The 24,055-nt window shown below is 62.0% G+C and overlaps 3 protein-coding genes across 3 annotated transcripts; 2 read left to right on the top strand and 1 right to left on the bottom strand.

Annotated features, from left to right (window-relative positions):
- Window positions 1-394: 394 nt before the first annotated feature.
- PES1 (pescadillo ribosomal biogenesis factor 1) lies at window positions 395-8,085 on the bottom strand. Its single transcript, XM_040081233.2, has 15 exons — window positions 8,009-8,085; window positions 7,527-7,606; window positions 6,713-6,866; window positions 6,530-6,639; window positions 5,106-5,277; window positions 4,843-4,932; window positions 3,460-3,576; window positions 3,244-3,321; window positions 2,800-2,889; window positions 2,514-2,644; window positions 2,244-2,369; window positions 1,965-2,149; window positions 1,701-1,879; window positions 1,176-1,343; window positions 395-869 (listed from the first exon to the last, which is right to left on the bottom strand). The coding sequence occupies exons 1-15, from the start codon at window positions 8,030-8,032 to the stop codon at window positions 783-785; spliced, it is 1,791 nt and encodes a 596-aa protein (XP_039937167.1). The 5' UTR covers window positions 8,033-8,085; the 3' UTR covers window positions 395-782.
- A 698-nt stretch (window positions 8,086-8,783) lies between these two features.
- Window positions 8,784-12,130, top strand: TCN2 (transcobalamin 2). The gene is made up of 10 exons (XM_040080987.2): window positions 8,784-9,417; window positions 9,954-10,143; window positions 10,217-10,264; window positions 10,345-10,478; window positions 10,571-10,729; window positions 10,804-10,979; window positions 11,200-11,374; window positions 11,464-11,656; window positions 11,806-11,927; window positions 12,024-12,130. Exons 1-10 carry the CDS (start codon window positions 9,357-9,359, stop codon window positions 12,083-12,085), a joined length of 1,320 nt encoding a protein of 439 aa, XP_039936921.1. The 5' UTR covers window positions 8,784-9,356; the 3' UTR covers window positions 12,086-12,130.
- An 849-nt stretch (window positions 12,131-12,979) lies between these two features.
- Window positions 12,980-16,972, top strand: SLC35E4 (solute carrier family 35 member E4). Its single transcript, XM_040081300.1, has 2 exons — window positions 12,980-13,580; window positions 14,978-16,972. Exons 1-2 carry the CDS (start codon window positions 12,980-12,982, stop codon window positions 15,394-15,396), a joined length of 1,020 nt encoding a protein of 339 aa, XP_039937234.1. The 3' UTR covers window positions 15,397-16,972.
- Window positions 16,973-24,055: the final 7,083 nt, after the last annotated feature.

The raw sequence follows: 24,055 nt of genomic DNA on the forward strand, positions 1-24,055 counted from the left end.
GAGAATGGAAACAGTAAAAAGAAAAAAGCACTTAAACCAAATTGAAAACAAACAAGACCAAAAAAAATTTGAAAAGATATCTAGGAAAAGAAACTAAGTAAACTCCTTTGAGTTGGGTGTTCCCAGCTGTTCCCTTCTGAGCTCACTCCCTTCCAGGGGCTGTCACTCCCGGGATCCTCTTCGTGTCCCCACAGCAGTGCCAGGGGTGTCCTCTCCAAAAATTCCTCAGAATTTCTGAGGAGCCTTCACCACATTTGGGGGTAAAGGAGTGCTTATAAACATCCAGCAGGATCAGCAACCCAGGCATCAGCCACGGCTCTCCACACCCATCCACATCACCCCCTGAGGAGCCCGCCACGCCCAGGCAGAAGGGGCAGACAACAAACACCACCAGGAAAGTGTCACCTTCTTTAATTCAAAATAAAAATACAAGGGAATATGGTTTTCTGCGTGGATGCTGGGAAGCAGCTCCAGACTCTGCACTCCTCTGGCCCAGGGAGCTCCTGGGAGCCAGGCTCCAGCGCCCAGGGCTGTGCAAATTCACACGGAACGATCCCAGAGCTCTCCTTGGCCTCCTCTTCCTCACGCAGAGGTGGCACCAGCACGGAGAGGACAGTCCTTGTAACACCGATTCCACAGAGGGGACATGGGGAAAGGCAGAGCAGCAGGTGTTTTTACAGGTGGGAAACGTTTCAAATGCAGCCTTTCTGTCCCAGGAGCAAAGCCAAGGGTTTCCCACCCGAAAGCAAGAGTGGAAAACCAGCCAGGAGCCCCCAGCCCTGTCACGCTTGTCGCGCCTTCTTGCTCTTCTTCTTCTGCTCCTTGAGGGCTGCGTCGTGGGCTTTCCTCTTCTCAGCCAGTTTGTTGGCCTGGGGAGAGACCCCCGAGAGCTCAGTCAGAGCAGGACACGGGCTGCAACCCCTCAGTCCCACCGAAACTCCAGGCGCACGTGGAGGATGGACCCCACGGCACCGGGATCAGGGGTGGGATACAGGGAGTGGCCGCAGGAGCCACGGCCCTGAGGGACCACAGGGAGCTCTGCCCCACCATGGGGCAACCTGGGGACACTGGGAGGGACCTCAACACCTGCACCAGGGACAGGGAGGAGTGGGAAGAGCAAGTGGGTTTGGGAAGAGCCCGTCCCAGGATGTGGGTGAGGGGCCCAGTCTCCGTACCTCGCGGATTTTGCGCTTCTTCCCGAACATGATCTTCTTGTAGAGGTACTTCTCCCTCTTCTTCATCATCATGATGGCCAAGCGCTTCTCCTCGCTCTGCTGCTCCTGCTCCAGGCGCTGCTTGTCCTCTACCTTCACCTTCCCTGCTGTCACCTTCACAGGAAGCACCTGTGGGGAGCCAGGGAGCTCAGGATACTGGGAACCCACCCTCCTTCCATAGGGACAGGCATTCCCAGCCCTGTCACTGTGGGCCAGGGAGAGCCACAGCTCCCTGGGGACCTGCAGCAAGCCCTGACAGGGAAGGGAGCTGCAGCTCATGGATGTGGGGCCAGCAGCACCCCGGAAGTGTTCCAGGCTGGGCTGGGCAGAGCTTGGAGCAACCTGGGACAGTGGGAAATGTCCCTGCCCATGGCAGAGGGTGGAACAAGATGAGCTTTAAGGCCCCTCACAAACCATTCCATTACTGTTTGAGTAACCCAGTGGTCCCAGGACAGGGACACCACAGCTGCCCCCTTGGGCTCCCACCTTGTTGCTCTGAGTCTTCTGCTCTTCTGTCTTCTTCTCTTCCAGCTTCTGCTCTTCCATCTTCTGTAATTTCATCTCCTCTTCTTTTTCAGACTCATTTTCTTCTTCCTCCTCCTCTTTGTCATTACCACCTTCCTCTTCCTCCTCTTCTTCCTCCTCCTCCTCTTCACTCTCTTCATCTACAAGGAGACACCACCGTTACCCTTGGGATGCTCTGGAGCAGGCACAGCCCAGCTCCCGAACTCTTCCGAGGGCTCTCAGCACCTGGATTCTCTCCCCTCTGCAGCGCCAGCAGCTTCAGCTTCTCGGGAGGGATGTAGTCGCCCTCCTTCTCCGTCACGAAGGGCGAGAGGTGCGGGGGCAGCAGGAGCCCGGGGAAATAATCGGCCACGGGCAGGCACAGCTTGGCGTTCACCGAGTCAAAAACCCACTGGGGCTGCAGGTAGTACCTGGGCGAGGCAGAGGGGTCCCACCTCAGGCTCTGGAGCCCATGGGACAGCTCTGGGATGGCTGTTCTGGGCAGGGCCTCCCCGTCTCACCCACCTGCCAACCACCTGCTTGTCCACGCGGGGCCGGTCGATGATGTGGTGGGTGATGGACGGGTCGGTGGCGTCGTAGGTGGCACCGATGCACAGGGACTTGTCCCAGGACACCTGGCCACCAAAGCACCTGCGGGCAACACCAGAGAGGAGTCAGGCAGGCAGGTGGGACCCTCAGGGCCACCCCACCCGCAGGACATCAGGTGGGTTGGCCCCAAAAGTCCTGCCAGAGGGGGAGGCCAGGACTGCCGAGGGTCTCCTGCCCACCACGCACCGGATGACGAAGGCCAGCGGCTCCCGGGGCACCTCCCTGTTGAGGAAGAAGCGCAGCCCCTCAAAGAGCTTCTTGTGCTTCTCCAGAGCCTCCTGCTCCTTCTTCTTGGCATCCATCAGCTCTGCTGTCTCCTGCTCAGAGAAAAGCCCTCAGCCTCCTCCCCTCACACAGCCCTGGCCAAGCCCCCTTGGCAAAGAGGGGTCTCAGGAGCTGTCCCCAAACTGCCAGCCTGGGCACAGGACAGGATCCCCCAAGGCCAGGGATGAGCCCCCAGCCAGGGTCTTACCCCCTCCACTGGGAATTCATCCACCTCCACCTCATCCTCCTGGGTCGGAGCCACCGCCCGGGCCAGGCTGGCGCTCAGAGCTGACAGCCTCTGCAGGGAGAGGACACGGAGTCACATCCGCGGGTGGGAAAAGGGGCAGCCCCATGGGGGAAGGGGATTTCTCAGAGCAAGAGGCCAGAAGAGGCAGGGCCCAGACAGAATTCAGCCTCCTGCAGGCACTGTCCCCAGCATGGGACTCTGGGGGTCCCTGGCCATGCAGGGGGAGGCCGGTGGTGCCCAAGGCCGAGCCCAGCTCTGCCCTACGGGAACAGGGAGTTCGGGATCGGCCCCCTCCACCCTGCAGGGATCTGGCTCTGTACTTGGTGCCACACCAGGAGGGCCGTGGGCAGGACAGGAAGGCCACAGAGTGTCCCCACGGGCCACAGTGCCAGAAGTGCCCCTCACCTCCAGGTAGCTCTCTGAATCCATGGCGTACTCCTTGCCCTCTGCAGGCTTGAGCTCATCCTCAGCCTGGCTGTCGATCTGGGGAGGAAAAGGGGTGTGAAGGCAGCTGCCAAAAACAGATATCCCAAAAATCCCTCATTTCCACCCTCCCTCCCACCAATCTGGGTTGCCACCACCCCAGGGTGGGACACAGTGACCCCGAGGTGGTGGCCTCACCTTGGGGGGGTACAGCAGGTTCAGGGATTGGTAGAGGCGGAAGTTGACGAAGCCCAGGAGGGTGGTGTAGAACTCGGTGAAGGTGGCCATGACCCGGTAATCCACATCTGTGGGGTGCTGCCAGCACACGGGATGGGGGGGACACAGGGATAAAGGACCTCCCTCTACAGCGGCACATCCCACCCACAGGGAAGAGGATCACACACTCCCATTTAGGAAGAGACCCACAGGATCATCCAGCCCAGCTCCTCACCCTGCCCAGACCCCCCAGCAATCCCACCCTGGGCATCCCTGGCAGCGCTGTCCAAAGGCTCCTGGAGCTCTGGCAGCCTCGGGGCCATGCCCATTCCCTGGGGAGCCTGGGCAGTGCCAGCACCCTCTGAGGGAAGAACCTTTCCCTAAAATCGAACCTAAACATGCCCCAATCGCAAAGATGCCACAGCCACCACCAGACCCTGGGCAGGGAGAATTCTGCCGGCTTCCCCCAGGGTCCTGATGCCACCCCTCCACGCCTGGATACATGGAACACTTCATCCCATCATGCATGGAACTTGGGGTTTGGGCCAGGAACTCCAACTCTTCAAAGTGAAGAGTGCAGGGTATGGCAGAGCTGGACAAGAGCAGGACAAGGACAAGTGGCAATGGCTTCCCACTGCCAGAGGGCAGGGCTGGATGGGAGATTGGGCAGGAATTGTTCCCTGGAGGGTGGGCAGGCCCTGGCACAGGGTGCCCAGAGCAGCTGAGCCCCATCCCTGAAGTGTTAAGGCCAGGCTGGACGGGGCTTGGAGCAGCCTGGGATAGTGTAAGCTGTCCCTGCCCATGGTGGGGGTGGAATGGGATGGCCTTTAAGGCTCCTTCCAAACGAAAACATTCCAGGATTCTATGATTCAGAACCACAAAACCATAAATCCTCAATCCAACTGTGCCCAGCTGTGGGAATCCCAGGAGTGAATGGAGAGGGCCCTGCTGTGCCCGTGGCCTCCTGCCAAGGCTCAGGGGAAGCTGTCCCAGCACAATGGGGACCTTCCCTTGCCCTGCCCCGTGCCCTGTGGGACACAGCAGAATCCTCTCGGGGAAGCTGCAGGATCTGACTCATCCCTTCATTCCACTCTGTCAGCCTTGTTCCCGCAGGTTAATCTTTAATGGCTGATAAAGGAGCACATTAATAATTGAGGATATGAGGAACTGGGGAGACTGGTACAGGCAGCCTCAGGGGATCCCAAGGTGACAGAGGGCTGTGTCCCCACGTGCCTCTGCAGCCAGGCCCCGTGGTCTGACCACAGGCTGGGCACAGCCTCGTCTGCCCCGGGACGGCCTCATCTGCCCCGGGACGGCCCCTCACCGCTTCCCTGGTGATTCCCCGGGCTCCTCCCAGGTACTCACGTCATGGGCGAAGGCGTAGGGGGTGATCCAGGTGATCGGCTGCCCCAGCACCTCCGCCTGGTAGTAGATGCCCTTGATGGAGAGGAACACCTGGCAGGACAGTGGGAGGAAGGCTGCTGTGTCCCTGTCACTGTCACCCCCTCCCTCGGCAGGAGGTTCCTCAGGGAGCGCCAGATCCCAGCGGGATCCGTGATCTGACATCCCAGCGCCCAAGCCCAGCACCCAGAGCCCCGGGCGGGGGCCCAGCCCCTGCCCAGCCCCACCTTGCGCAGGGAGCGGGAGGCAATGACGTAGTTCTGGAACTCCACGGCCAGGCGCCGGCACAGCTGGATGGTCTGGACGTGGCACTTGCCCGTGCGGGGGAAGGTGGAGAACAGGAAGCACATGGACAGGGCATCGTCCAGGTCCCGCAGGGCGTCTATGAACGTGGGGTACCTGTGCGCAGGTGGGGGACAAGGGGGGGTCACTCCCAGCCCCAGGGTCCTGCAAAAGTTGCTGGGGCTGGGGGAGACCCCGAGTGAGAAACGAATGGGAACTGCGGAGCATCCACCTGCACATCCCAGCAAAGCTGGACAGAGGATGATGGAATATCCAGATTTAGGAAGGGACCCACAAGGATGATGGGGTTTCCTCCCTCCTGCGTCCCTTCTTGCTCACTGTCATCAAACTCACCAAAGCCCTGGCAGCATTAACCCTTCACCAGCCCTCCGAGGGAAACACCCCATAGGGAGAGCAGGGGAGCTCCCTGTGTTCTCCTGGAGACCCCCAGGAGGCATTCCCTGCTCTCTCATTTCTTCTTCTCCAGCCCAGAAACACAAAATTCCACCAGTAACTCCAGAAATGACACATGAGATGGATTCCCAGAGAGGGATGGATGTGGTGAAAGATCAGAGAACCCCAGGATGGTTTGGGTTGGAAGGAACATTAAAGATCATCTCATTCCATGGGCAGGGACACCTTCCACTGTCCCAGGCTGCTCCAAGCCCTTGGACACTGCTCTGGGCACCCTGTGCCAGGGCCTGCCCACCCTCCCAGGGAAAAATTCCTGCACAATATCCCATCCAGCCCTGCCCTCTGGCAGTGGGAAGCCATTCCCTGTGTCCTGTCCTGTGGGAACTGGCAGCGGTCAGCAAATAGAATTTTAGGCTCCAGGCAGTAGCTTGAAGCCTGTGGGAAAAACCAAGCACATAAATCTCTCACTTGGGCCTGGGAAATCATAAGGAGGAACCCAAATCAATCCTTGTAGATATCCTCCTCCTGACACCTAGAGTTTTTCCAAATTGTTTACTGGTGAAGATGTTTACAAGAAGGTGAAGGTCCTAAACAAACCACAGTATTCATTGTATCGAAATACCATATAAAAACCCTTGTCTCTCAATAAACCCTTGCTATAACGCCCTCCAAAGAAACCAGACTTCTACATATTGCTATTTGAGCCATCCCAAATCCTAACAATACTGTCCTTCCATCCCTTTAGGCCCTGCCAGGGGCTCTGAGCTCTCCCTGGATCCTTCTCCTCTCCAGGTGAGCACCCCCAGCTCTCCCAGCCTGGCTCCAGAGCAGAGGGGCTCCAGCCCTGGGAGCAGCTCCATGGCCTCCTCTGGACTCTCTCCAGCAGCTCCAGGTCCTTCCTCTGCTGGGACTCCAGAGCTGGATGCTCCAGGTGGCTCTGCCAGGGCTGCCTCACCTCTCCTTGACGATGTGGTCGAGTTTGTAGGTGGGTTTGTTGTCCTTCAGCCGCTCTACAGTGCCCCACTCGCTCTTCCCGTACGCCTTCCGGAGCTTCCGGACAAACACCTGGGGGGACAGGGGGACGTGGGGGCTCTGTGGCACAGGACGAGCCCCAGGGCCCCTCAGGTGGGATAATCACCTTGTATTCCCGGAATTTGTTGACGATGGGCTCATGGAGCAGGAATTTGATGTCCTTGAGCAGGTAGAAGGTCCTGGGAGCGGTGGAGCCCTTGTTCACCTTCTTCTTGTGCTTGGGCTCGTGGGGGTAAATCCCCTTGAGGATGCAGAGACGCCTGGGGATGGGGACAGGGCTGGGACAGGGGGGCCACAGCACCCCTGTGTCCCCTGGAACACCCCAGGCCCTTCCCTTGGAGGGGGAGCCCCAAACTTGGCAGCCTAAAACTCAGGATACACAGGACAGTGCTCCGTGACCCCAAGGGAAAGGGGTCCCCAAGCAACACCCCCTTGAAGAGGAGTTCAGGGTGTCCCACAGCCACCCAGCACAGGCCTCAGTCCCTCTGCTCCCCCGGGGTAAACTGGGGGTCCCATGGGGCTGAGGGGGGTGATCAGTGGGGTCTGAGGGCAGTTCGGGAGTTATGGGGTGCCTCAGGGAGGCAGGAGGGCTGTGGGGTCTGAGAGCAGTTCAGGGGTGCCAGGGATCGGGAGCAGGGATGGGTGTTTAGGCTGTCCCGGGGGGAGTTCAGGAGTGCCTGAGGGTCCCAGGAGGTCTGGCAGGAAGTTCAGGGTCACCGGGAATCACGGGGGAGGGATTTAGGGGGGCCCGGGGCCATCCCACGCACTCATCACAGGCTCCATTGCTTCCCTGGGTAGGGACTGGAGGTCCCGGGGGAGCTCAAAGGGACCGGAGAGTTCGGAGGGATGGGAGTTCAGGGTGTGGGGGGGATCTCAGGGGTCCGGGGAGTTCTGGGGGTCTCAGGGGGTCCGAGACGCACCTGAAGTCGGGCAGGCTCAGCTGCAGCTTCTTCCGCGCCCGGTTGCGGGTGATGTAGTTGGTGGCGGCTCCGCGCTCGTACTGGGGAGAGAGGAGGGCGTTGGGGGGAGCTCCGGGGTGCTGAAGGAACCCCCACAACCACCGCGGGGCCCCCGGGACTCCTGGGAGCGGAGAGGGAGGAGAAACGGGAACCGAGGGGGCTGCAAGGGGGCACCGGGCACGGCCAGCGCGCGGGGCGGGAGCGGAATCGAGCACCCGGAGAGGGGGCTGTTATTAACCCGTCACAGGGGCGAGCACCGCTGCCAGGGAGGGCTGCAGGGACACGGCCGGAGCGAGGGCACCGGAATAGGGGAGCAGCCACGGACCGACACCGGAGGGCACGGAGAGGGCAGGGAGGAACGGCACGGGAAGGCACCGGGCGGTGGGCACAGGTCCCGGGAGCGTCACCGCGGCGGAAAGGAGGGGTCGGGAAGGCCTCGGTACCTTCTTCTTCTCCAGCCCGCCCATGGCCCCGCCGCCGCCGCCGCCACGTGCGCCCGCACAACGCAGGACCCCGCGCTGCCCTCGCCCCGCCTGCGCCCGGGGCCGGGCCTGCGCACACTGGAGCGGCCCCGCGCTGGGCACGGGGGCAGCGCGGACACCGAGAGCAGCGCGGGCAGAACGAGCGGCGGGGGCAGAACGAACGGCGGGGGCAGGGCAGGCGGCAGAAAAGGTATCAGTCAGGCGCGCTGGGGGCAGCCCAGAGGCCTAGCTGGAGGGGTCCTGAAGCGCAGAGCATGCTGGGATATTTCAGTGCCGCGTAGGGCATGCCGGGATATAGCGAGGCAGACATGGCGCGAAGATCGTCTGCATATACCGAGGCCTAGCAGCGCGGGGTATGCCGGGATGTACAGGGGCGGGGCTGTGCGAGGCATGCCGGGACATAACGAGGCAGTGGTGGCACGGAGCACGGCGGGATATAGCGAGGCACGGGTGGCGCGAGGCATGCCGGGATATAGCGAGGCAGGAGGGGCGGGCCGGCGGGCCCGGGCTGGGGTCGGGAGCCGGTCACACGCCGGGATCGCGGCCGCGGGTCCCTGCCCGGGCCTGCGGGTCCCGCTGCCTTCCTGTGGTCCCTGGCGCCGCCGCACCTGCCGCAGGCACCGGCCTGAGTGTGCCCGGCTGCGGGGCCCACAGGGGGGCGGGTGTTTGGGGAACACCCGGGCACAGGGGGGGGGTCTCGGTGGCAGGGGGGTCCCCAGGCTGAGGGGACCTGAGCCCCAGCGGTGGCCCGGGATCCCCTCCCGGGCTCGGGGGATTCGGTTCTGTGGCTCAGGACTCCACGTCCCCCCCGGAAAGGAGGGTTTTACCTCTTGGGGCTCAGGACCCCCACATCCCCCGGCTTTAGGGTTTTATTTTTTGGGGTTCGTGCCCCCTCCCCGCCTGTCCCTCGGCTCCCGCTTGGGGCTGATCAATCTCCGTTTTCTCAATTAAATCGTAGTTCGACGCGAGCATGGGAATTCTCGTTTCCAAAGGGGCCGGATTTGGCCGGTCTCACCCGTCTATTTTCGGGCCGTGACCGCCGGTGTTGACCCGGGCAGCGGCACCTCGGGTCAGGCTGCCCCGGGCGGGGTGTCCCGGGCTGGCCGGGACTGCCCCCGCTCCCCTCGGCCGTGCCTCAGCCAAAGTTCTGCCCCGTTTGTGCTGACTCGGCCCCGGCGTGCGGAAACGGCCCCTCGCCACACCTTCCCGAGCTATCCCCGCTCCCGGCCCGGCTCATCCTGCCACTCCCGGCTGTCCGGCGGGGCTGTGCCGAGCTGTGTCACCCCCGTGTCCCCCGTCCCGCTGCAGCATGGGGCTGCCGCTCGTCCTGCTGCTGTTGCTGCCCGCGCTCCTGCCCGCCCGGTGCTGCGGTGAGTGCGGATCCGGCCCCCAGACCTGCCCGAGACCCCCCGGGCCGGGGGCTCGCCCTGAGCTCGGGGGGTTCCCCGAGGAGCGGGGCCGGGGGTGATGAGCCCCATCTCCAGACCCTCGGACGGCGACTCGTGGCAGCTGCCGGTGCCAAATTCTCCGGGGCTCAGCTTTCCCCAACCCAATCCCTGCGACCCCTTTCCCTGCCCGGAGGCAGCCAGTGCCCATCACCCCAAGGGGTCCCTGGGGACAGGGATGTCACCTCAGCCCCCTGCCACCCCTCGGGTTCTCTGTGCTCCTGCTCCACGTCACGTCGCTTTGTTTCTTCCTCTTTTTTGCGGTGGGGAATATGGAGGCTATGGGATTTGGGGGGACGCGGAGGGTTTGGGGTGCATGGAGGGGGTGGGCGCTGGGGGTCCCTCCCCACCGCGGCCCCACACAGCTTTGGGGGGGCTGTGGAGCTGCGGGGCCGTGCCTGGGGGAGGTCTCCGCTCCCTCGTGCCCCCTGACCTGCGCTGCCTCCCCCGGGCCGGGGCAGAGCCCCCGGAGGGTTCGGCGGGCGCCGTGCGGGCGCTGAGTGCGCGGCTGCTGGGGCTGGCGGGGGACCCCGCGCGGGACCCCGACCCCGCCGTGTACCTGGCGCTGCGCCTGGCCCGCGAGCACGACCCGCGGCTGGAGAGGCGCTACCTGGAGCGGCTGCAGGACGCCTTCCGGCACCCCTACGGCAGGTGGGTCACCGGGGGTCCCCCCCGGGCCTCGGGGGCCGCCCCTGTCCCCCACGCTGACTCCCTGTCCCCGCAGGAGCCTGCAGGCCCACGGTCGCTCCCGGTGGGACGCTGAGCTCAGCACGTACGTGTGGGTGTCCCGGGGTCCCCTCGGGGCAGGTGACACCTCAGGCGGGGTCCTGCGAGGTGACCGGTGCCTTGCAGGAGCGCGGCGGAGCCCCCGCACACGGGGCGGCTGGCACTGTACCTGCTGGGGCTGGGGGCCACCTGTCCCCCACCCGGTCCCCATCGCTCGCTGGTGACGTGGCTCAAGTACTACCTGGAGGAGGACTGGAAAGGTGAGGGTGGCCCTGCCAGGTGCCCACCTGGCACCTACACGTCCAGCTGGGAGGCACCGGCTCTCTCTGGTGACACCACACGTTGTCCCCAGGCTCCCGTCGGCACGGCCACCCCCTCACCAGTTACTACCAGTACGGGCTGGGCGTGCTGACGCTGTGTGTGCACCACAAGCGGGTGCGGGAGGAGGTGATCCGGCGGCTCCTCACGGCCCAGCACCACGGAAGGCTCGGGCACGGTGGCAACGCCGTGGGTAAGGGTCCATGGGCACAGCAGTGGCACCCCGGCGGGTGAGTGACTGCGGGTGACGCCGGGGTGTCCCTGCAGACACCGAGGCCGTGGTGGCACTGGCCTTCACCTGCCTGGAGCAGAGGAGGTTGGTGGGGACAGAGCTGGCGGCCGAGCTCCGGGCGGCCGCACACGGGGCCAGCAGGAGCATGGCCGAGGCCCAGGGCCCCGACGGCGTCATCGGCAACATCTACAGCACCCCGTGGGCCCTGCAGGTGGGTGTCACCTGAGGGGACACTGGGCTGGCACTGGGAATGGGCACAGGGGCCAGAGGGGCTGCAGATGTGAGCTGCAGATGCAGTTCTAGGGTGCAGGTGCAGATGTGGGTGCCCAGGCAGGGGCAGCTGCCCCCGGGCAGGTGATGCTCAGCAATGCAGTGCCCAGGTGCCCAACCTTCTTTCCTCTTGCCACCATCTCCGTCCCTCCCTGTCCCAGGTGTTCCTGGCCACAGGTGCGTGCCAGACGGAGCCAGCGTTTGGCCGGGCTGTGGCTGCACTGCTGGAGAACATGGAAGCCTTCGGCACCGCCCCCACCATGGCCCAGGTGCTGCCGGTGCTGCACGGCCGCTCCTACCTGGACATCGCCTCCATGCGCTGCCGGGAGGAGCCAGGTAGGAGCCAGGGGCAAAGGGACCGGGGTCAGTGCTGGTGTCACCACAGGGTGGTGGGGTGCCACCAGTGCTGTGGTGGCTTCTCGCAGACACGCTGACACCTCTGGACATGGAGCCCCTGGCTGAGGTGCCGGGGAACAAGACGGTGCAGCTGGTGGTGGAGTGTCCCCTGCCCTGGTGCTACGAGCTCCGGCTCTACGACCGCCCCGTGCCCGTGCCCGCCGCCGCCTCTCTCCTGGACGTGCTCCAGGCGGCTGCTGCGCTGGAGCCCCATGACTTCAAGTATGTGGGGGTCACGCTGCGGTGGGCATGTGTCCTGCACCTGTGCCCCGTGCCAGGCTCGCTCCAGTTCCCAGCACTCAGCTCCCTTGGGAGCAGCTCTGTGCCAAGGCCGGACCCTCACCCCCCTGACCCCCTGTCCCAACCCCCAGGTTCCACACCCAGGACACCCCCCAGGGCCCCTTCCTGACCCAAGTGCTGGGGCTGGAGGCCCGGCAGGAGAAGCGGAACTACTGGCAGCTCCTGACTGCGCCCAACACCCCCCTGCAGATGGGTGAGTGGTGGGTGGATGTCCCTGGGGAGGTGGCAGGGGTCCCCTGCAGCCCCATGCCTGCTGTCTCACCCCAAACCGTCGTCCCTCTCTCCACAGGTATTGCTGACTACAGACCCCAGGATGGGGAGACCCTCATCCTGCGCCTCAGCGAGTGGTAGAGGGTGGGGGATGATGGCAATGAAATCTCCTCTGTGGGCACAGGATCTACCGGCTCCCTGCCTCCTGCTTTCCGTGGGCCAGCACCCCAAATCTGCCAGGGCTAGGAGGAGGGGACACACACTGGCACAGTGGGATGGGAGCACCAAAACCTGCAGCTCCTCAGTCCTGATCCCACTTGGGAATGGGGCAGGCAGCCATAGGGAGCAGCCATTTTTGGGGTGCCCAAAGCATTTCTGGGACGGTCAAGGATTTGGGGAGCCCAAGTCTGTGCTGTTCATCTTCAGCAAGGTGCCAGCGGGGATCCTCCTCCTCTGTAACCCTCTGGGGGGTGGCGTGCCCAAATCTGCGTGATTCCTCCGGGAGTTTAATCCTTCCCCCCAAATCACCGGGGCGGCGGCGGTTTGGGAGCGATGGCGGCGGGGGCCGGGCGGGGGCTTGGAGGCGGCCCCGCCGTCACCACGGAGCCGCCGCACGGTGACGAGGGCCGGGAGCGCCGGGCGGGCGGCACCGCTGGGCGCGGCCCCGGTGCCCGCCGCCGCCGTGCCCCGCCCGCCCGGCAGTGACGCGCCGGCCCCGCGGGGAGGAGCGTCCGCCCTCCGCCCCCGCCATCGCCGAACTTCGCGCTGGCCCCGGCCGCCGCCGCCCGGCACATGGCACCGCCGCCCCGGCGCTGAGCCCCGCCAGCAGCCCCGGCCGGGACGCGCCACCGCAGGGAGCGGGGACAGCGCGACAGGCACCGCAGGGAGCGGGTACAGCGCGACAGGCACCGCAGGGAGCGGGGACAGCGCGGCCGCCACCGCGCCAGCGCCGCTGTCACCGCCGCCCATCGCGGGGCTCTCGGGAGGACGGGGCAGAGCGGCGAGGGGCGGCCGGAGGCGGCGGAGCCGGTGCCCATGTGCCCGCGGTCGCGGCGGGGCGACGAAGCCGCGATGAGCGCGGCGGGCGGGGGCTCCCCGCGGCCCTGGAAGCCCGACCCGGGGCAGGCGGACGGGGGGCGGCCGCCGGGGCCGGCGCTGCCGCTGACCCTCAGCGTGCTGGCCTGGCTGGGCACCGGCACCACCATGGCCGGCCTCAACAAGTGGATCTTCGCGGCGCACGGGTTCCGCTACCCGCTGCTGCTCTCGGCGCTGCACATGCTGTCCGGCGTGGCCGTGGGCTACCCGCTGGGCTGGGCGCGGGCACCCGGCCCCCGGCCCCGAGCCAGGATCTACCTGCTCAGCCTCACCTTCTGCACCAGCGTGGCCCTGGGCAACCTGGGCCTGAGTTACGTGCAGCTGGACGTGGCGCAGGCCGTGGCCACCACCACGCCGCTGGTGACGCTGGTGCTGGGGGTGCTGGGGGGCCGGCGGCCGCACCCGCTGCAGTTCTGGGCCATGGGGCCGGTGTGTGCCGGGGCCGCCTGCAGCATCGCCGGCGGGCTCTGCTTCTCCCAGCCCGGCTGCGGCTTCCTCCTGGCCGCCACCGTGCTCCGCGCCCTCAAGTCCATCCAGCAGAGTAAGTGCCGCCTGTCCCTGTCCCTGTCCCTGTCCTTGTCCTGCATGTCCGCCTGCCCTTGGCACGGCCCCTGGGGCGCAGAGGTGCTGGTGTCACCTTGGTGCCACTCCCGGTGCTGGGGGTTCTCCCTGCTCGCCCTGCCACCCGCTGCGCACCCTGGTGTCACCCCAGCCCCACTGCCACCCCACGCTATCACCGGTGTCACCCACTGCCACCTTTGTGTTGGTGACACTCCCTGCCCACCCTGGTCACAGTGGCACCGCCCAGCCGTGATGGCACTGTGGCTCCCGGTTTCACCCCAGCCCCGGTGCCACCTGCTGTCCCTCTCGGTCCTGGTGCCACCCTTGTATCACCCCAGCCCCAGTGCCACCCCTTGCCCACTCTCTTTCTAGAACCACCCCAGAGTCACTCTTGCCCCTCTCCGGGCTGTGTTGTGGTTGTAGCCCTGATGTGACCGTGCCTTTAGTTTGTCAGTAATGACACCATTAGTGTCCCCACGGTGTCCTTGGGCCGGGGGGGTGGAAGTGCCCTAGCTTGGCACAGGTCACCCAGCCTGTCCCATCCCTGTGGGCTGCTGGACTCCCTGCGACTCCCCCCTTCCCGGGGACTCTGGTGGCCAAGGTGCCACCGGGGCCATGGTGTCCTTGGCATATGGCAGTGAGGAGCCAGCTGCAATGTTTTTGGCTGGGAAGGGAGCGTTTCCTCTAGAGCCTGTGACTCGGGGCACTCTGGGAACAGGCTCTGGCATGGGGCCCTGTGCCCACCCCAAGGTCTCCATGGCTGTACTGGGGTGCTGTGGCCCCCCAAGGGACACCACTGGTCATTGTGCCACTGCCCTGCCTCCTTTTCACCCCGGTGGGTCATGGACAGTGGCCCTGGGGAGGGTAGGGACATATCTGTGTGTGGCAGCCAGCCTTGCTGTGCCTCCTGTCCCCGCTGTCCTCGGATGACCCGGAGGGGGGGACATGGGGACAAATGCTCTGAAATGGGCTGGGGAAGCTGCCCTGTCCAACCCTCCCTGTGGGACTCTGACCCCAAACACAGGCACCCTTGAAAGCAGCCCTGTCTGAATCAGGGCATCCCCAGAGTGGGACACCCCCTGAACCAGGGCGCCCCTAAACCAAGGAATCCCTGAAATGAGGCACTCCTGAACTCCTGAACAGAGACACATCCAAACTGGGAAACCTTTAAACTGGGACCCCCCCCCCCCACCAAACCAGGGCACCCCAACTCATGTAAGGAACTGCCCCCCCCTCATTTTCCCCTTCCCAGTGACATTTGGGATTTCTTTACTGCTTGGTCTCGTGTTGGTGGGTGTCTCCTGTGGGCGCCGGATGTCCCTGCGGCGGGTGTGTGTTCCCGTGGGATGTCCCACTGACTGTCCCCTGTCCCCCCAGGCGTGCTGCTGCAGGAGGACCGTCTGGACGCGCTGTCCCTGCTCGGCCTGACGTCCCTGCCCAGCTTCGTGCTGCTGTTCGGAGCGGCCGTGGCGCTGGAGCTGGGCCCCTCGTGGCAGGGCGTCCTTCGCCCCGACGCCGCGCTCTGGGGCTGCGTCCTGCTCAGCTGCCTGGGCTCCGTCCTCTACAACCTGGCCACCTCCTGCCTCCTGTCCCTCACCTCGGCCCTCACGCTGCACCTCCTGGGCAGCCTCACCGTGGTGGGCAACCTGCTGCTGTCGCGGCTGCTGTTCGGCACGCGGCTGGGCGCGCTGGGCTACGCCGGCGTGGCGCTGACGCTGGCCGGGATGGTGCTGTACCACCAGCCCCGGCTCCTGGCCGCCTGCCGGGGGCTGCGGCGGCACCCGCGCCACGAGTAGGGACCTGCGGGGGGATCGGGGCCAGGAGGGCTCTGGGGGAGTGCTGCGCACGTGTGTGACTCCGTGCACGTGTGTGCCAGGGTATGTGACTCTGTGCATGTGCGTGCCAGGATGTGTGAGTCCACACCTGCTGTGCACGTGTGTGCCACTGTGTGTGACTGTGCATGTGTGTGCCAGGGTGTGTGACTGTGCACGTGTGTGCCAGGGTGTGTGAGTCCACACCTGCTGTGCACATGTGTGCCATTGTGTGTGACTGTGCATGTGTGTGCCAGGGTGTGTGACTGTGCACGTGTGTGCCAGGATGTGTGAGTCCACACCTGCTGTGCACATGTGTGCCACTGTGTGTGACTGTGCATGTGTGTGCCAGGGTGTGTGACTGTGCACGTGTGTGCCAGGGTACATAGCTCTGTACACGTGTGTGCCATGGTGTGTGACTGTTCGTGTGTGTGCCAGGGTCCGTGTCTCTGTGCACATGTGTTTTCTGGTGTGCCCAGATGTGAGTGTACACGTCCTGCTTTGCACAGTGTACACGTGTGCCGGTGTGCACACGGATGTGCTGATGTGTACACGTGCTGTGTGCACAGCTGTGTGCACGTGTGTGGGATTGCACACTCGGGTGTGAGTGGGTCGGTGTGCAGTTCTGAGCTTGTGGGTGTGCACAGGCTCTGCAGGCGTGAGCATGGCTCTGTGTGGGCCGTGCGTGTGTTGGTGTGTATGACCCCGCACACATTGGTGTGCACAGGCTCTACGCGTAAGCCTGTCTTGTGCTTGTGGGCACGTGTGCGTTGGTACAGACTGCACACAAGTGAGTGCCTGCGTGGCACGCGTGTCCCGGTGTGCGCAGGTTGGGTGTGCACAGCTCCGTGTGCGTGTGCAGCCGCGTGCTGCTGGCAGGTCCTGCTGTGCACAGGGGCTCTGTGCAGGTGAGCAGGTACCTGTGTGTGTGCACTGGCTCTGCACAGGGATGTGGCTCTGGGTACACAGCTCCAGACATACAGCCCCGTGCATCCAGCTGCTGTCTCACCTGGGAAAACAGGCGTGTTTGTGTGTGTTTGTGTGTGTGTGTGTGTTTGTTTGTCACTACAGAGCTCTGCTGGCTGGAGTGGCCCCTGGTTCTTGTTGCTGAACCGAATGCCCAGGACAGGGCGGGTGTGTGTCCCCTCTCCTGTCCCCATCCCTGCCGTGTCGTGACAATCCCACAGGGTTGCCGGTGGTGCTGCCAGTGTCGTCTTTGTCCTCACCACGCCCCTCAGTCCCCACAGCTGTCCCCACCTCTCCCAGCTCGCTGCAGACTGGCATCCGTGGCAGAGATGGTGAGCGCCCAGCCGAGGGGACGGGAGCAGCCTGGACCAGCTGCCATCGCTCCAGGACAGCGGTGGGCTGTGACACAGGACGGTGCTGGGCTGTGACACAGCACATGCTCACCATGGCAAAGGGACAGCCCAGTGTGTGTGCCTGGCACTGCTGCTGGGGTCCGTGGTGGCCGTTGCCACACTTGTATCTCCACTCTGGGGCCAAAGGACCCAGCTCCGATTGCACTCGTCCCGAAATAAAGCTCTATTTTTGTTGTACTCCACCCTCGGCTCCCAGTGATCTCCTGGCCAAGAAGGAAGGAAGGGAGGAACACTCAGTGCAGGGATAGGAAACTGAGGCACAGAAATGCCTCAGGATGTTCCAGCTCCTGGGAAGCTGTGTCCAGCATCTCCAGCTCCAGCAGGGACAGCTGCGGTTTGGCAGCTTGGGGCCGGCACTGAGACACCCCGTAGGATACGGGAGGGATGCGGTGACAGGGAGAGCAGTCACTGACCACAGGTGTCTGGAAAAGGGGGGGAGCTTTGCTCTGCCCTGGGGTGGCATGATGCTGGAGCATCCTGTCCCCTGAGTCATGGAATCATAGAATATCCTGGGTTGGAAAGGACCCACGAGGATCATCAAGTCCAGCTCCTTGCCGTGCACAGGACGGCCCCAAAGTCACACTGTGTGTTGCTTGTCCCACCCCTCTCCAGCCTGGTGACTCACTCGAACACAACCTCACTTCCCCTGGAAAATCCCCACTGGTTCCCCACCCTCTTTCCCTCACCGATTTTTTTCCATTATTAGGGCAGTGATTAGAGGCTGCTTCCAGCAGCACCTGAGGGACGGCTCCTTCCCAGCACACAGGTGAGGGGCGGGCAGCTCTTCGGGGTGTGCCCAGCCTGCCACGGCTGCTGCCACCTTTGCCAACGTGCCCCAGGTGTGGCTGGAATGGTGCCCATCCCAAAAAGGACACAAAAGGCCCACAGCTTATCAGCCAATGGGCCCTGCTCTAGCTGGGAGCCTGTTTGCTTTCTGGGCTCACATTCCAGGGGCTTTTTCGTAGCGGGGAGTGTTGGAAGGGAGGAGTGAGACCTGCAAACCTTCCACCTGCAGCATTGCTGGCTCAGGAGCCCTCCCCCAGGGACTCCCTGCCTATCCCGGCCCCCTGACTCATTTGCTGGCACTGGGGTCTGCCTGGATCCTGGCTCCATCCGTGGCTTTGCCTTTTCCACTTTGGATTCAGTCCTTGTGGTGCTCCGGGTGCCCTGCAGCTCCAGGGAGCACAGGTGGTTGTGGCCGTGCGTGTCCCCGTGCAGTGGTGACGGTAGCTGGGCTGGTCACGGGGGTCCCAAGGGCAGCATTCCTGCTGGGGTTGGGTTGTGTTGCCCATGGAAAGCCCAGCAGTGGCAGGAGGGGTGGCTGGGGATGGTGACCCTGTCTCCAGGTATTCCAGGCCGTGATCTCAGCCTGCTGTTATCCCTCTGCTCCGGCCCCAGGAAGGATTGGGTTTCCCATCACACTGACAGCTGCCCATGTGCTGAGTCCGGTGCTGCTCCGGCCAAGCTGGAGGAGGGAAAGGCATCCCAGCCCTGGGGTTTTTTGGGAGGGGAGCAGATGGGACACCTTTCTGGAGAGCAGCCTGTGGCACAGGGCAGGAGCAGCCCAGGTGGAGCAGAGAACAACAGGCAGAGCCTTCACATGGACATGGGGCGGGGTGGCCCCTTGTGAGGAGGGGTCACAGCTCTGAGGGATGGGCGGCACCTCCACGTGCTTGGACTTGCTGGCTGACAAAGAATCATGGAATTACAAAATGGTTTGGGTGGGAAAGGAACTTAAAAGTCATCATATCCCACCCCCTGCCATAGGCAGGGACGCCTTCCACTGTCCCAGGCTGCTCCAAGCCCCAGTGTCTAACCTGCCCTTGGGCACTGCCAGGGATCCAGGGGCAGCCACAGCTGCTCTGGGCACCCTGTGCCAGGCCCTGCCCACCCTGCCAGGGAACAATTCCTGCCCAATCTCCCATCCAGCCCTGCCCTCTGGCAGTGGAGGCCATTCCCTGTGTCCTGTCCCTCCATCCCTCTCCATTAAGGAGCTCCAGGTGAAGTGTGAAAGTCCAAGGTGGGAGAAATAAACCCGTGTCCAGTGGGACAGTGCAGTTAACGACATCGGGCCAGACAGTTTTTCACCGATCTCCTGCTGAACCCTTCCTTGGAAGCGGCGAGGGAACGTGCTGGGATGGCGCTGGAGCAGGAGCAGCGTGTGCCCACACAGGGGAGAGGAAATCCAGGGTGGATTTACTGTGTGCCTGGGAGCACAGGGTGGAAATTATCTCTGTTTCAGGACAGGGATTAACTGTTGCCCTGGGGCCTGTCGGGAGCCCACTGCACTGGCACAGCAGGATTTGGGATCTGCAGCAGGGGCAAACACTTGCTAAGCTGGGGAGCCTGAGCCAGGAAATCGTATCCTGCTGGGATATGTTGGGCTGTGCTCTCAAACCTACCACATCCCAGTCCTCAAACAGCGTCAGGGACTGTCCTGGGTATGGAGCTGGAATTATGGCAAAGCCTTTTTTAGGGTAGATATAGGAAGATTGCATTTTTCCTTGTAGGAAAGAGCTGAGGGTATTTGAAACCACTCAAATGAGACTGGAGGCCAGGAGATGGACAAGATGACCTCTCAGACTCCCTTTCAGCCCCACAGCCTCTGCTCCAAGACCCACAAATCCCCTCCAGGCTCTGTCCTTAACCATTTGATGGCTTCACTGCTGCTTCACTGCTCTGTCACAGGCTCCTGCCCCGTGCTGAGCAGGCTCTTGGCTGAGTAGCTGAGTTTCTAAAAGATGAAATCACAGGAGCTTAAAGACATTTTAAAAGTGTTAGAATTAGATAAAGTTGTCAGGTTAAGGTTGGATATGCTCTCTAAGATCACCAAGTCCAACTGTTCTGCCAGCACTGTCAAGGTCAGCACCAGCCCATGTCCCCAGCTCACATTTTTTGAACATTTACAGGGATGGGGACTTCACCACAGCCCCGGGCAGCCTGTTCCAATGCCTTACCACCCTTTCTGTGAAGAATGATTTCCTAACATCCAACCTAAACCTCCCTTGGTGCAACTTGAGGCCATCTCCCTTGTCCTATCTCTTGTTCCCTGGGAAGAGAACCTGACCCCCACCTGGCTCCAACCCTTCACATCTGTTGGGTCAATGGGACCCCACCAAGGATTGGAGTTCTTCACGATCAAGGAGCAGCTGGCTCAAATCATAAGACATGGGATGATTTGGGTTGGAAGGGATCTTAAAGTTCATCTCATTCCAAATGCCCTGCCATGGGCAGGGACAATAACCGTGGATCTCCCAGGGCATCTCCTGAAAGAGCTGTGGCAGTAAAGTGGGGGAAGAGAAGGGGATGTGACATCTTTGGGTCTCTCCCAACCAGAGATGCTGGAGCCTGGGCTCTTCCTGCCCTCTCTGGAAGGCAGCAGATGACGGGACTTTGAGTTGCTGCCTCAAAACCCAAAGCTGTATCCCAGCTAGGAAAAACAAGTGTTGGTGATGTTCCAAGTCTCCTGACTCACAGCAAATTGCTGTCCTGCCTCAGCAGCACATTTTGTGCTGGAATAAAACAACACTCCCTGAGCACGTGGTGGTCTCGGAGTCCCTGTCAAGGCCTGGGTACAAATGAGAAGTGAAAACTATGCTGATTTTATTAATAGTAAAATTCACTGCTCGCTGGGATATCTCAAATCCTCTGTACTTGCAGCAGCACAGACCATGTTCCAGCTCTTCAGATGTGAGTTTATTTTCAGTGCTCCAGCATGGAGCTGGAAGAACTGCTGCTGAGTTTCCCTGGATTTCTTGCCAAGAGGTCACAACAGCTTGTTTGTACTCAGAGCAGCAGAGTTTCTCCCACTTCATTTCCATAAACATGGGGCACCATCCTGGCTGGAGAGCTGAGCATCTGGATCTGCTGATGCTGAACTTTGCGCCGGCCTGACCCTGCTGCCAGGAGCTGTTGCTGGGCTCTCTGCTGGGACGGCAGGATTTGACCTTGCAGGAAGCCACCGTGTGCTGGGCTGATCTCCCAGCACCTCTGCCCCACGCAGGTGAGACCCCACCAGCCTTGGGGCCCAGCACAGGAAGGACATGGAGCTGCTGGAGCCAGCCCAGAGGAGGCACCAAGATGATCAGAGGGATGGAGAAGCTCTGCTGTGAGGAAAGGCTGAGAGAATTGAGATAGCTTGGCCTGGAGAAGAAAAGGCTTTAGGGTGACCTAATTACAGCCTTCCAGTATCTGAAGGGAGCCAGCAAGAAAGATGGAGAGAGACTTTGGACAGGGACAGGACAAGGAAGAATGGCTTCAAACTGAAAGAGAGTAGGTTTAGACTGCATATTTTGAAGAAGCTGTTCCCTGTGAGGGTGGACAGGCCCTGGCACAGGGTGCCCAGAGCAGCTGTGGCTGCCCCTGGATCCCTGGCAGTGCCCAAGGCCAGGTTGGATGAGGCTTGGAGCAGCCTGGGACAGTGGGAGGTGTCCCTGCCCATGGCAGGGGGTGGAACAAGATGAGCTTTAAGGTCACTTCCCAACCAAAAGATTCCATGATTCCATGATTTCGTGATTCCATGACTCTGTGGTTCTGTTCCTGCAGGGGACATGGAGTGGTGCTCCATCAGGCCGAGCAGCCTGTGGGGACAGACTCACCCTTGTGTGTCCCCACGCTGCGGATCCCGGCTGTCACCGAGCCCAGCAGCCGGAGATGCAGGCAGTGGAGGTGTCCATCATGGACACACAGTGCTCCATGTCAGGACAGAGCCTGGTCACCACTCCAGGCAGACACTGAGGATGGTGCTGTGCAGTAGGTGAAGGCAGGAGAAGCTGTTGGGACCGCTGTGTCACTGAGGTGGAGTTTGGAGATGACTCCTGACAGGCGCCTGTCAAGGTCACCATGACGACAACTGACCACCAACAGCAGAGACAGAGATAGGCATGGAGGAGCAGGGCCAACCACGGCCTCGTGTCACTATCTTTGCACCACCCCAGAGCCAGCAGATCAGCAGGCCCCGGTGCAGGGCTGGGGAACCCTCACACTGCCCTGGGGCTGGGGAACCCTCACACTGGGCTGGGGAACCCTCACATTGTCCTGGGGAACCCTCACAAACGTCCTGGGGCTGGGGAACCCTCACACCGGGCTGGGGAACCCTCACACTGCCCTGGGGCTGGGGAACCCTCACACTGCCCTGGGGAACCCTCACAAATGTCCTGGGGCTGGGGAACCCTCACACTGTCCTGGGGCTGGGGAACCCTCACACTGCCCTGGGGAACCCTCACAAATGTCCTGGGGCTGGGGAACCCTCACACTGTCCTGGGGCTGGAAGACCCTCACACTGGGCTTGGGAACCCTCACACTGTCCTGGGGAACCCTCACACTGTCCTGGCATTGGGGAACCCTCACACTGGGCTGGAAGACCCTCACACTGGGCTGGGGGCCCCTCACACACTGGAGCAGGTCTGTGGGCCTGTGACACGAAGCCTTTTCTCACCCTGAGCAGCCCTGCAGATTGGGACCTTGACTTGGACCACCCCCTGCCCACCTCCAGCGGCCCCACCAGTGCCCATGAGCTGCAACTCCTGGAGGAGCAGGTGAGGTCCCCTCTTCTCTGGGACAAAGCTCACGGCCCCCTGTGGCACAAGGAGGCCATTAGGTCTTCAGCCTGCTGGATGAGGGGGGGTGCCAAGGCTCTCTGCAATGGTTGGGAGAAGCATTTGTTGGATTTGGGCCACCTCTGACACGAGGGGTTGTGCCTCCATCCTAATGCCAGGACACAGCTGCTGTATCCTATCTCTATGTCACCTGTGGTTTGGAATAAGCTACGGCATCACTGGCCATGGACTTAACCTGGACTCAGACACTGTTACCCTGGAAGAGAATAAGTTTAGATTGGATATTGGCAAGAGGTTCTTCCCTGTGAGGGTGGTGAGACCCTGGCACAGGGGGCCCAGAGCTGTGGCTGCCCCTGGATCCCTGGAAGTGTTCCAGGCCGGGTTGGCTGGGCCTTGGAGGAACTTGGTCTGGTGGAACGTGTCCCTGTGGATTGAAGCAAGATGAGGTTTAAGGTCCCTTCCAGCCCAAACCATTTTGGGATTCTGTGAATATGCATATTGGAGCTTTTTTGTGTGGAAATCACCTTGGTCATAGCAAGGCATGTAGCAGGATCTGTCTCTTCCTGAAGACAAGCACCACTTTGGAGTTCTTTATTTCATGGTAGGAGAGTGGCAATAAGGTCTTATGTTCGCTCTCACAAAGGTAAAAAGATTTGACAAGGCCAAAAAGAAAACTCATTATCTCTACAAAAAAATGAAGCAGCAGTTTTTGAAAGAACAGGAGAGAAAGATGTCGTGGAGGAAGAAGACAGACGAAGAGTTTAAAAAATCCCTGGAAGTGTTCGCTCGCAGGAGCGGGAAGGGACCAGGTCCCGCCTGCCGTCTGCCTGCGGATGAAGCGAAGCCCTCGGAACAGGCAGGAGCTGCCGACAAACAAGCAGCCGAGAGACGCGTCCAGAGAGCTCCTCCTGCAGGCCGTGCCCCGGCTCCGGACACGGCTTCCAGCACACAGGAACTTTAGGAAGTCAACGCTGCTTTTCCAGCAATGAACCAGTGCAATCCCTCTGGTGTTGCTGCCCTTTAAAATCGATGGCAATGGGGTCGTTGGAGAGCCTGGGCTGGGAGGGAGCAGCGAGGCAGCTGCAGGAGTGAAACACCTCTTCAAGGGACTGCTTTCCTGTGAGGAGCGGGACTGTGAAAGGGATGGAGTTTTTCCTTGGCTCATGCTTGGGGGTGGCCGGGCACTGCCCAGGCTCCCCAGGGAATGGGCACGGCCCCGAGGCTGCCAGAGCTCCAGGAGCCTTTGGACAGCGCTGCCAGGGATGCCCAGGGTGGGATTGTTGGGGGGTCTGGGCAGGGACAGGGGTTGGACTCAATGACCCTTGTGGGTCCCTTCTAACTCAGGATATTCCATGACTCTGTGTCCTGGTTTTCCAGTCACCACTGCAATGTTTGGATTTCATAACGTAAAGTTTTTCTGCTTGAAATGAAGCTGCTTATTTTTTATGCCTTCCCGTGACCTCGAGGGGATAATTGGACCTTGGAAGATTGCTTCCATGTCCTCAATCATGTCACATCCTCAATCAAGTGTTTCCTTCACTGGATTGAAAAATGCTCAGTACCTTCAAGCTGTGTCCATTGGCTGGGATTTCTGAAGGGAATTCTCAAAACCGATGGGAGAGGCATAGCTCAGACACCAGGGCAGCACAGACAGGTCACACCTCAGTGCTCAAAAAGCAGGAGCCATCAGGCCTTGGCAATAAATTC

The sequence above is a fragment of the Hirundo rustica genome, chromosome 17 (genome assembly GCF_015227805.2).
Source record: "Hirundo rustica isolate bHirRus1 chromosome 17, bHirRus1.pri.v3, whole genome shotgun sequence".
In the NCBI taxonomy this organism is placed as follows: domain Eukaryota; kingdom Metazoa; phylum Chordata; class Aves; order Passeriformes; family Hirundinidae; genus Hirundo; species Hirundo rustica.